This window comes from Quercus lobata, chromosome 5 (assembly GCF_001633185.2).
Source record: "Quercus lobata isolate SW786 chromosome 5, ValleyOak3.0 Primary Assembly, whole genome shotgun sequence".
In the NCBI taxonomy this organism is placed as follows: domain Eukaryota; kingdom Viridiplantae; phylum Streptophyta; class Magnoliopsida; order Fagales; family Fagaceae; genus Quercus; species Quercus lobata.
Genome location: NC_044908.1, coordinates 74,203,875 through 74,217,313, shown reverse-complemented (window position 1 = coordinate 74,217,313; position 13,439 = coordinate 74,203,875). Strand labels below are relative to the sequence as shown.

Sequence of the window (13,439 nt, the reverse complement as noted above, 5' to 3'; positions counted from 1 at the left end):
ATCTGTTTTAAATGGAAATAATTCAATTGATGATTATTTACCCTTTTTTTTCTAGACTAGAGATGAATGTTTACATTTAATTGTGTACCTGATGGTGCACTTCCACACATAGATAGCATGGAAGAAAACCATAAACTGGAGTTCTATGGAGTTCTTGAGAACTTGCCTCAAGTTATGATTAGGAGTTCTATGATGATTGTATGTAACTTATTATAGAACATGGTGGAAAAATTGAATCTAAAGGAAAGAGGAAACATATTGGTTGAGAGCAAGCATCACAAATGTCTCAAAGGATATTAGCGCATGTGGACAAGTTTGGGGTTTGATGGTGCCATAGAAGTTTCAGTGGAAGTCTTCTCACAGTTGCTAAGCTGTCATGTATATAAATTAGGCTACTTATTGAAAAAGAAAAGTGTAAAGTAGGCCAGATATTAAAAGTTCTTGCTGAATGCTATAGTTACTAAAAGTTATGTTTAGCTACTAAAACTATTTGAGACGTTCCTTAAAATTTTGGGATATAAGTTAATAAGAAACGTATTTTATATTATGCTTTTAGATACAATTTTTATTCAACTTTGATGTTGGTTTTATTCCCTTTTAGATTTTATAGAGAAGTAGGAACATAGAATTTGTATTTTAATTTTGTGTGTTTTGTGTATGCATATCCACACTCTCGCACACAATTTATACCCTATCAACTTTTATAGTTGCATGGCTAGATAGTTTAGCAAATACTTGTTAGTCTTAAATGGGGTTTTGCATTTTAATAAAATCTAATGAATTCAAAGTGGAAATTTGTTAAATAACACCGATTGTGTTTTCAACCAATTAAATTTTCAAGAAACATTTGATATTTTTTTAATGAATTAGTTTATATAACATGCCTCTTTAAATAGATCAATCACCAAATATTTAGAAACAAATTATAAGTAGCATGTAACTTTGCAATAGGAACTAAAGATTAGACTTGCATATCTCTTTTCCAACTACAAAATGCACCAATAATGAGAAACACTATTTGAAAGGAGATTTAATTGAAAAATAATTGTGCTTGCTGAAGGAGGAGTAAAGATTCATAAATTTACTTTTGTAAGTCTGGAATGGAGAGGTAATGATACGGACACCTATTTATAAAATTTTCTCATCCTATTTATAATACTAATCTTTATCTTTAAATGAATATATCTTTTTTTATTATTAATATTTATTTAAAAAGACTTACAACAACATAATTACAGTCCTCTAAAGTTTTCACCTAGCATGATACTAACTTCAAATTTATAAAATCCTTTCTATCTAATTTTAAGTTAATTAAATTTTACTAACATGGGAAGACGATTGATCAGCTCCGGACTGACTACAAGGCCAAGTATAGTTGTATCCTTTCCAAGGAAGTCAATATCGTACCGTACCAGCCGGTATGGCCGATATATACCGTACTGGCCAGTGTACCGATACAAGTACACCCCCTGTTTCGTACTAGAAAAAATACCGGCCGTACTGGATGCGTACTGGTTGTACCGGTAAAATCCAGCTGTTTCGACCGGTAAATGGATACCGACCGGAACAAAAAGCTGTTGATCTTAATGCCCACAGTGACCCACAAACGCTATCGATCAACATTCTCGTGTGTGAGACTAGAAAGAGAGGTCTAGAAGCTGGCTAGCAGTGACAACGTTCTCTTCATCTTGGCCTCATAGTGGTGACAACAAAGCTGGCTGGCGGTGAACGGCACCACAAGCATTCATTGAGGTTGCGAAACATAGTTGAATGCTTGATCTGCAAGAGAGGGAGAGAGAGAGATCAAATATGAAAATGTGTGTTGATTGATGGGAAGAGATATATGTGGTGGAGTAAAAAGTGAAAAACTGTGTGAGACTAGAGAGAGGCCTAGAGGTTTAGATTGTGTGAAATGAAATGAGAAGTTGAAGTGAAGTGATCAGAAGTCAACGTGTGTGGTGGAGTAAAAAACTGACAAAAAGTCACGTTAGCTTTATCACCAACAAATTTGGCTTTGTCTTTATCACTGAGTTCTTTGGCTTTATCACCAACAAATTTTTCTAATTATTTTATTTGATTCTACCAAACCCATCCCACTTATTATCTATTTATCTCATCCAAACCTTTTTGTTGATTTTCTATTTTTTAGTCTTATTTTTTTTAATAAACTTATAAGCTTAAATAGTTTAACTTCTTAGCAAATTAACTTTTACCAAATAATTAAATTTATAAATATACAAATAATATATATATATATATATATATATTAAATATATAAAATAGCGATAAACCCGAAATGGTACACCGGTATTGACCGGTATTCGAAATATATTGTACCGTTGGTCAAACCGGTATGGCCTTCGGTACGGTATTGACTTCCTTGATCCTTTCCACATCTAATTCTAAGACAATACCTTCTATCATCATGAATCCCACAATATATTGTTTATACATACATAATGCAGCTTAAGTGGTAAAAGATCATTTGAAATAACCGGTGGATAACATGAACACCCTATTAATAATATGAGGACTATTTTAGCAAAGCATTTCATTTTACTATAAAAATTACCACGCGCAACGCGCGGGTCCGCGATTAGTTAACAATAATAGTCAAGAGCCTTGTAGCTCAACTAGTTGGTATCTCTTAGTATTTCCAAGATATTCAAGGTTCAAAACCCCCCTCCATCGAAACACAAGCAATTAGGTGGTATTAACATAATTATGGAACTAGAACTAATAATGCAGATACAGCAGGTCTAAAATAACAAATAGATTAGATTATATGACAATTGGTAATTGACGATCTATACAACCAAAAAGGAAAATCATAATTCAGAAGCCCAAACAATAATCTCTAGTATCAGGCGCCATTCTGTAAGGGAGCAAAAGGAATGGGAGTTGGCCAACTTGGGAGCACAAAGTTCATGATATTGCACTTATCATTCCAAGTGTCAGGGTCGTGAGGAATATCACAAAAGACTTCTACCGTTTTGCTCCGCAAGTTGCATAATAAAACCTTCGATTCAATCGCCAAGTACAAGATATCTCCATCATTGGGATGAAAAGCTAGCACTAAGAAAAGAGGATATTTCTGTTGTACATCTTCAGTGAGCCATGGAGATTTTTTTGAGACCAATTGGTTGACAGAAACTTCGTGTTCCAAGTACCATTTGCCCCCGCCTTCATTATCATAGTCCTTCAGCTCCCAAATACGTAAAATGCTACTGAAACGAGTATAGAACATTGAAATCTGACATATTCTCAGGCACCCTCGACACACTCCAAAACAATCAGTTTCTTTGTCTGACTCCCATCCTATAGGCTGCTCAAAGGAACGACAACATCTAGTGTTGTACGGATCAATCCCGAGAAGACGGCCACTGTTACTGCACCAAAAAAGCAAGCCTTTATAAGGAACAGCACAAAGTGCGAAGTGAGTCAATTCAAATCCCTCTGGATCTAGACACAACACCATCGACTTGCTCCATTCCCGGGTGTTGGATGAGAATATGTATACCTTGAATTCCCTTAACTTGTCATGAAAATAAGGAATGAGCACCACGCTGTAACTGAGTTGCTTCTTGTTGTAGTCATAGCTGCAAATTAACCCAGCCTGAATCCATGAACGATGATAAGGTACAGTGATGGGAGGGAGCGCGACACATTGCCTAGTGATTGGATTTATCACATAGTAAACGCTCATCGGAATAGGCTCCTCATCATCTTTTGCGCGCCATAAGAGCAAGTCGTTGCTAGAAGCTTCAAGCCAAAGATGCTCACTCTGTCTGTGTACATAGGCAGCAAGAGATTTCAATTCGGGTTCCTCTGAATTGGTTGCGAGGACACGAGTTATTGACTGATCATCTTTGCACTCGAAGAGCAATGTAAAGGGCTGAAGGTTTGTGTGAAGGTGGCTAACATAGAGGTGTGTGAAATAAGGAGTAGAGATTAAAGAGCACCAGCGATTTGATACACATTTGCATTGAAATACAGACTGTAAAGGCAGGTGACGCAGAATTTCTAACAATAGACCATCTGGGAGATTGTCCAAACTCATTGATCTTCTGCGTTTGCGTTTGCCTCGGAGTTTTTGAGAACATTGCAACAGATCCATTACACACATTGCAAATTTTACATCCAAGCAATATAGGTGTAGCTGCCTATGTATAATATAAGGGAAGAAAATAGATTTCATAGACCCAATCGGAATAGAATTCCTAATCCGTGTTGGAATGGAAAGCCGAAAGTTTTCAAATTAAATTTACATATATAATTAATTCCAAAAAAAAAAAACAGTGGATAAATATTAACAAATAGTATAATTAAGACCTTGAGAATCGTCTTATTGGGGGAAAAAAAAGACAAAGAAAGTGCAAACAGGATTCACTTCAACCAGCAACTTGATTAACTTGTTCTTTCCCTGTGCAGGGCCGGCCCAAGATAGTTTGAGACCTAAGGCCAAAATTTTAACTGTACTTTTTATATCTAAATATCACTTAAATAATATTTAGTTTATTTTTTATAATATAATTTTTTTTTAATTTCAAATCTATTATTAATTCTTACTAATTATTAAGACTAATTCACTGTGAGTGAGCTAGTATGTACAAATTGACGTGTCACCAATAAAAAAAAGTTATTTAAAACATTCAATTTATTATATTGTTTGAGTAGTACCAATTATATTCTTGCCATATTAGTTTATTAATTTTTGTCTTAAAATTTGTATTAGTTTTAATATTTTTATTCACTTAATGGTAAATTGGTGATTGTGTTGTATTTCTATTAATTCATAATTTTTTTTTTTGTGAGTGAAAAAGATGCTAAAGTTAATACAAATTTTATTATAAAAAATTTACAAATTGATATGACATTTCAATAAAAAAATAAATGAGTATTGAATTACTTATTATGATCGGTGACATATCAATTTATAAAACCTATGAGATTTAAAAAAAAAAATGCAAGTAACTCGCTCTTTTTTTAATTTAAAAAAAAAAAAAAAAAAACCCTTACTGCCCCATATTAATTTGGGGGCCCGGCCTTTCTATGTTAGGAGGCCTTAGGCCATGGCCTAAATGGCCTAGGCCTAGGGCCAGCCCTTTCCCTATGTATATCTAATAAAAATCCCCACTAAAATTTTTTAGCCTCTTCACAAATCTATACTAATAGTTAATCTAATTTTAGATGAAATTATATTATTTGAACTAATAAGATAGAATGACTTTCATTAATGAACAATATTCACCAACCTTTTATTGTTCAAAATCATATATAATTGTCAAGAGTCTTGTAACTTAGTAGAATTGTATGATCTTTTTTATGAGGTGCCCAAGTTTGAAAATGATAATGGATTTCAAAAAATGGGTTGTCTTGATCAATGGAATTTGTGTGGAATTTGTGTAGTCTCTTTAAAATTATTTTGTTGAAAAAGAAAATATAAAGAGCAGTAAGAATTTCCACATCTGCACCTTCAGCCATAATGACTGATTTTTTTTTTTTTTCATCCTTTTCTTTAAGAAGGCGGTAGCATCAATTTTTTTGCCTTGCTCAGTCTGTCAGAAGGTGGAGTTTACTTGGTTTAATTGATGTAGCAAGCTCCAATTGGATCTGTTGAGTTACATTGCAAGGATTGCACCTTGGTAAATTGCAAGGACATAGTCCCACTAAAATTGTGAGAGGAAAATCGTTCAAACACATAAAAGCTTTGGCTAACTGTTTTTTAATTAGAGTGGTACACTTTGACCTATAAAAGAAGGCAGTATGTTCATTTAGAACTATGACAAACCAAAATAAGGATACACTAAAAATATAATGTACAAAAAGGTATTCAAAAATCTCCCAAAGGTACCAAATTCTCATTAAAACACAATTGATATGTTCCAAAATAATAATTTTTTATTTAGGTGTTATCATTTTATATTTGATAGTTATTATACCAATACAATTTATTCTTTTCGTTATTATAATAATTATTTATTTCGTTATTGTTTGTAAGATAAAATAGACTATATTTTATAAGTTTATAATAAAACTGCGCAACGCAAAAATGTAGCATTTATTATTGTTATGCTCCTGTTAAGCTATATCAACAGTCATGCCACCATTTTCTTTCTATCATTTTAAATATATATATATATATATATATATATGCAATAAATTTTGCTACTTATTTTCTACATATTATTTTCTCTTTTAAACTTTTCTTCTCCCTATTCATTAAAAAAAAAAAAACTCCTTTCCCCTTCATCTTTGTCTTTTTATCTCTCTCACTACTCTTTACTCTACTGTCACACTTCCATCATTCTTATCTCTTTTTTATATTTTGACTCTTCTTCTTTCCATTTTGGTATTTTAAAAAAAAAAAAAAAAATTTCGCATCACAAAGTCATTTCTCTCCTTTTTATAGCTTTGGTTGAGTTTTGGTTTGAGTTAATACTTAGTTTTTATTTTGGAAATTGGAATTTGAGTTATATCAAAACACAATCTACATGACTACGAATTTGAATATGCCTACTAATTGTTTGAGTAATAAATTATTATAAAGTCTATATTATATTCCTTTGGCATCATCTTAATTTTGGTTAAGTTAGCACTGTAATTTTGTAATGAGTTTTAATTATCATTATAATCTCACTATTCCTTAAGAGATGAGAAATTTGAATAATAAATTTGAACTTATAAATTTTAATTGTATATTAGGAAAATATAACACACTACAATAGAAATTAGAAGAATATTAGTTCTATATTTTGTAATTTTGTAGAGTTAAAAAGATTTTTTTTTAAATACTTATAGAAATCTTTAAAAAAAAAATACAACACTTCAATTATTTATTACTTTTTATATATTACACCGATTACTTAATATTTATATATTCTCACGCATCGTGTGGGTCTGCAGCTAATTACATTATAAAACTTATCTTCAAATTTAAATTCTATAACAGCCAAGCCACATCCAAATTCAATCTTAATATTCAACTCATATTTTAATACAAGTATTCATAATTTCCAGTGGCATAATGAAAATGTTAGTAATAAAATAATGGGTTTAATTTTTCAAAGAAATCTTAATTTTGGGACATTTCAAAATGGAATACAAGGAGAAGTCCATACACAAGTGGAGAGAAAGGAATGACTGTATATATTAGGGGTACATATATTGTAAGTTCAATGTTGATGACTAAATAGAAAGTTTGATCAAACTGTTTGTTGGGAGTTGGAGTTGTGTTTCTCTGCTAGGAAAGTTGTTATGCCTTGTAATATCCATATATTGTTGAATGTAAAACTAAAACAAGTGATCACCAATGCCATCAGTTAAAGAAACACACTTCATTATGTAGAGAAAATAAGTGTTAAGAACCACAAGATTAGATGATGGGATGATCAAATACTAACAATAATTAGATAAATCAACAATAATAGCATGAACACAATCACAAAACACAAAACCCAAAGCTGAAGATGCTAACAAGCAACACAATCTATTAGGTGGGCATTAATTATGGAATGGGAGTTGGCCAACATGGTAGGACAAAGTTGATGATAGTGCACCTATCTTCATAGCCGTGAGGAATATCACAAAAGACTTTTATTGTTTTGCACCTCAAGTTGCATAATGCAACATTCATTTCATTCACCAAATACAAGATATCTCCATCATTAGGATGAAAAGCTAGTACTGTGACAAAGGGAAATTTCTGTGGGACATATTGTGTGAGCCAAGGAGATTTTTTTTTTTTTTTTGAAACCAATTGGTTGAAAAACACTTCGTGCTCCAAGAGCCATTTGCCTCCACCTTCATTGTTACAGTCCTTGAACTCCCACACTCGTAAAACGCTACCTAAACGAAACCACAATGAAATCTGACATACCCTCAGGCACCCCTGACACATTCCAACTCAATCAGTTCATGTGACTTAAATTCTATAAGCTTCTCAAACAATGGACAAGATCCAGAGTTGTACGGATCAAATGCGAGAAGACATGACATGCATTGATTTGATCATAACATATGTGTTTGCAAGCTTGAAATTGCATGATTTAGGGTCCGTTTGGATTGAACTTATTGTTTCTGAAACTAAAAACTGAAAACACTGTAGCAAAATAATTTTTAAATGTATGAATAGTACCGTGGGACCCATTTTTAATATTTTTTAATATATGAACAGTGCTGCTACAGTGATGAACAGTGTGTAAACAGTAAAATTTGTCTCATGAACAATAAATTTTGCTCCCTTAAACGCGTGAAAGCAAAAAAAAAAGAAAAAAAAAAGGAAAACGTGACACGGGATTCAGCGTTTCCGCTGAATCCAAACGCTCACATAGTGATCGATACATATACACATGTTTCATGCCAACTCAAGAATGTAAATATCATTATGATAAAATAAAAATGCAAATATTTTTTTTTTTATGTGTCTTTTGAATTATTTTTTTGGGTGTCATGGAGTCATAGCAGATGCAGTGCACGACTAAATTTTGAGTAGACCTTGGATCCACAAATATTGAAAACACAATGTAAGGTTAAATTTACTCAACCATATGTTGACTTTATTTCATGCCAAATTTGTTTGTATTTCAGCAATTAAATACCCTATATTTAGGTGGGAATAATGTAAGGATTGTGTGTGAGAAGAGTGTGAAGAATTCAAGTGTGTGAGCACTCAAGAGATTTCTCGCGACTAGATTTCGCAAATGACTCGCGACTGGCAACTCGCCAAAATGCCACACGTGTGAAGCATGTAAGAAGCTAAAGGGTCACGACAACTAGAGCACTACATGACAAAAATTGACAGTCTGGCCTAGCAGTTAACTCACAACTCATCCCACTCATGAGACTGAGTGCCAAAATGCCCTGTTTTGCAGAAAAATGACTTTTCACATTCTTCATGTGCCCTACTATAAATACCCTTATACCCACGAAATGCAGAGAGTTTCTAGAGAGAATTTTGAGAGAGAAACCCTAGAGAAAACCAAGATTGACTCATCCACAATCTTAGACATTTAATTCTCCAAATTCCTCTACTCTCACCCTCTCCATTGACATATCCTTGAGAGGCTCATTTGCCAAATCATTATCTCACCATACCCATATCAGTGAGGAGGTATTTTGGTGCTTAGGAAGCAGTTCAAAGATGACCAATTCATTTGGTTGATGCAATAGGGTTATTGTGGGATTCGAGAAGCTAAAGAAGACACGGTTAGGCTTAACCTTGTTGGAACAAGAAGGTTGAAGGGTTTAGGTGTATTGAATAGATTAGGCTTAGAGGGTCTACTGCTATTCATGTATCCTAACTTTATTCTTTAGTGGATCATTTTACTGCTTGGAGGGCGATGGAGAGGTTTTTCACCGAGTTCTTCAGTTTCTTCAGTTTCCTCTCTAACCCTTACTCTTGCCTTTTAATTGCTGCCGTGTTGTGATTAATTATGGCGTAGAGTTGTTTATCTGTTTGGATTTTTGCTTGTACTTATTATTCAGCACATTTATTGTTTAAGTATAAGCTTGTGTTGGTTATATTTAAAATTGGAGGTCTAAACATTCATTAGTGTTTTGTACACCAAGAGAACTTTCACACAAGAACCTAACTATTATATATAAAATGTGAAAACACTATTTTGTTTCCTACATTTGGTGGTCATAGTCAATTTGGTTCTTATATTTTGGTAACAATCAATTTGGTCCTTGTTAAATTCAACTTGCAATCAATTTGGTTTTTACTGTTAACTTACTAACAAAAAATGCAATGTGACAAACAGTGTGAACTAAAAGGCTTATGTGGCATGTAATATGACAAGTTTGGCCCAACCATAACCAGCCACATCAATTAAAAGTCCAAGTCACGTCCATGTTAGAAAAGTTAATTGATCTAGTTTTTCTTAATCCCAGCCATTCCTCTGTTACTCCTCATCTTGATCTTCCCCTCCCACCCTCTTCTCTAGTGGCAATTCCAGGAATTTATTTTAAGGTGGTTATTAAAAAACTTAAATTTAATGAAATAAATAAAATAAAATAAAAACATGCAAATTCATAAAATTTTAAAATTTTCATTCACAAGTTTTCATATTTTGAAATCGTTATATGATAGTTTTATTATCAATGTTATCAACTACATCATTTTCAATTAAGACAACCAATCAATCATTAAACTACTGATTTCCCATTCAATTACCAACACATTGCCTAAATAAGTAATAATATAAACACCTATAAAAAAAAAAAAGTAACAATATAAACAAAATTCTTTTTTTTTTTTTAAATGTATCTCATAAATCCAACAAATTCTGACTAAAAACTAAAGCAAGCACTAACAAACTAGTTATTTGAAAAATGTGCATTTTTTTTTAAATAGCAATTTTAAAATATGCCCTTTAAAAATACAATTTAAAAAAATCACAATTTAAAGTTTGATTTGCGCTTTTAGGTTAATTTTTTTGTTTAGGCAATATTTGAAAAATATTACGTCCATAACAATTTTGCAACACTTTTACAACAAAGTCTAGATAGTAAGTTTTTACCGATTCTAATTTGAATCCATTATTGAAATTATTTTTTCATCCACTAGTAACAACCTGCTACTTCATATTTATTATGAAAGTATTGTGAACATAGCATTTCTCGCTATTTTTTTGTTTAACATTCAACAAACTAAAATTTTGAAGAGGTTGAATTTTATTTTTAATGAGCACAAATTTTTATTTAGGATGATCATTTTTTTTTTTTTTTTTTTATGTTGATCAATGATTCACATTAATTTAAAATTCAATTTTTTCAAAAGATTTAAAAAAAAAAAAAAAAAATTTAAGTCAGGGTATTCAAATGACCCTTGGTGCTAGTGGTGATGGATGATAAAGATCAGATGAAAAGAATGGAGAGACAAGGGAAAGTAGGGACAAATTGGCCTTTACCCATTTCGGGTAAAATAAATAGCATTCTACCCCATTTCCCAAATTAATTAGAAAAATGTCCCTCTTTTGAAACTCAACTTTCTCAAAATCGATTTAAAAAAAAAAAAAAAAAAATCCTGGAGCCTTGTAGTGGCGTTTTAAGGAGCCTATAGTGATGTTTTAATGACCTATAGTGGCATTTTGTAATTAACTCGATTTCCATGAAGTCGAATTATATGCAATTTTTTTACCTATAACTCGATTTCATGGAGCTTAAGTTAAAAAATGCCACTATAGGTTCTTAAAAACGTCACTATAGGTTCTTAAAAACGTCACTATAGGTCCTTAAAAACGACACTATAAGACTTACCTCGATTTTGAGAAAGTCGATTTTCAAAATATGGGCATTTTTCTAATTAGTTTGGTAAAGGGGGGTAGAATGCTATTTATTGTGCTCGAAAAGGGCAGAAGCCAATTTTGTCCTGGAAAGTAGTGTTGGATGTCTAATGGAAAGAATGGATGGTTTCATGAAATTTGCTAATGTGGATATGACTTGAATTTTTAATTGATATGGCTGATTTCGGTTGGGCCAAGTGTGTTATGGTGCATACCATTTGTCACATAGACATTTTCCATTAGTAAGTTAACAATAGGGACCAAATTGATTGCAATTTGAAAATAATAAAGACTAAATTGATTGCTACTAAAATGTAAAGACCAAATTGACTATGACTACAAAATATAGGAACTAAAATATTATTTTCGTCTATATAAACTAATCAAAATTGTGTTAAAAATAGGCAAATTTTATTTTTATTTTTACTAATGGCAGCCCAAATTTAGGGCTCAATAGCATCTATCTGTGCAGAAACACTGTCCTAAATGTAATATTTAAGCAACCTTTTCAATGTTGAATTAGTAAGAGTATCGAGTTTCTACACCACTATGTATAGAAACATATAACAAATTGTACTAGGGAAAGAAGTTAACAAATAAAATACTAGAACACCCTTTTTTTTTTTTTTTGCTAAATACTAGAACACCTTTTAAAGACTACATAATGTGCAACACTATATCAATTCTTCATTAACTTACCAATTTGTTAAAGGCTAACCAAATCTATGTGCTCCCATTGACAAATGGGGCAAGAAGAAGGTTTTTTTTTAACACATATAATTATATAGAAATAGTTAACTTTCTAGTTTTGTTTGTGGTGTAATTGTCCAAATATTATTTACTGCTATAATTAAACTTCTAGAGATCAAAATATTATTTTTTTACTACCATATTTTCATCCAGATCTTTTATCATATCCATAAGCAAAGGATCGTAGCTGTCACTGCTAAGGAAAATTTTATTTTCAAAAAGTTCCAAAGATTAAATATTGGACACTTAATTGTAACACTATAAAATGAATAATGAACTCTAACTCAAAAGGACGCTTTGGTTTCCCATAGGATAAGTAAAAGACGAGGTCATGAGTCCTGAAATTGATATTTAGGTTCCAATTTAATTAATATAGTAATCTTTCGTTGATGCCCTGTAAAGGCATATACCACATTCATAAAAAGATATTGAATTTCATGGGACAAAATGGCATTATGCCATTTTCACCCAAATTATATAGCCTTATGCCCCTCTTCCCAAACTAATTAGGGAAATGTCCGTCTTTTGTAACTCTATTTTCTCAAAATCGAGTTAAAAAAAAAAAAAAAATCTGGAGCCCTATAGTGACTTTTTAAGGACCATAGTGACGTTTTAAGGACCTATAATGGCATTTCTATAACTCGATTTCATAAAACTCGAGTTACAAAACGCCACTATAGGTCCTTAAAAATGTCACTATAGGGCTTAACTCGATTTTGAGAAAATCAAGTTTCAAAAGAGGGGTATTTCCCTAATTAGTATGGGAATGAGACATAAGGCTATATAATTTGGGTGAAAAGGGCATAAGACAATTTTGTCCGAATTTCATGATAACCAAACTATCATGTTACTTTTGTACTGTCTATAATGCAAAGTAAACTTCCTATCTTCTAGTTAATGGACAAAGATGCAATTTCCTTTAGTTGATAGGTACTCGAACTACACTGATCTAAATTGGTTTCTAATTCAATGTTAATATAGTTCAAGAAAAATATATGTTTTTGTTTTTTTTTTCTTCTAATTACTGATTACGGCTTGGTTCAACTTCATGGACTTTTGGAACTTTGGAGGAAAAAAAAGGAGAGAAGAGAAAGGGGCAATGAGTAGTTTCAAGGAATTGAACGCCTATAAGACACCCTTTGTGAGTACAAATTTCTTTCATCACACTATTTGTTAAATGAATTGCATGATGTTGATTATACCTTCAAGCAAAATAAATAAATAAATATGTATTTATTAGGTATGTATGTATAATTTTTATTTAAATAAATTATTCAAATTCTCTTAAAAGAGATTATTGTGATAATCAAAACTTATAACAAACTTATACTAAATATATATAATTTATTCTCTAAATTTTATTGTAGATAATTTGTTCCCTCTAAAAATTAAACAATTTCA

General features: G+C 31.8%; 1 protein-coding gene across 1 annotated transcript; it reads right to left on the bottom strand.

Moving 5' to 3' along the window:
• Positions 1-2,863: 2,863 nt before the first annotated feature.
• LOC115991114 (putative F-box protein At1g71320) lies at positions 2,864-4,117 on the bottom strand. The gene has a single exon (XM_031114859.1). The coding sequence runs from the start codon at positions 4,115-4,117 to the stop codon at positions 2,864-2,866; it is 1,254 nt and encodes a 417-aa protein (XP_030970719.1).
• Between the last annotated feature and the right edge of the window lie 9,322 nt (positions 4,118-13,439).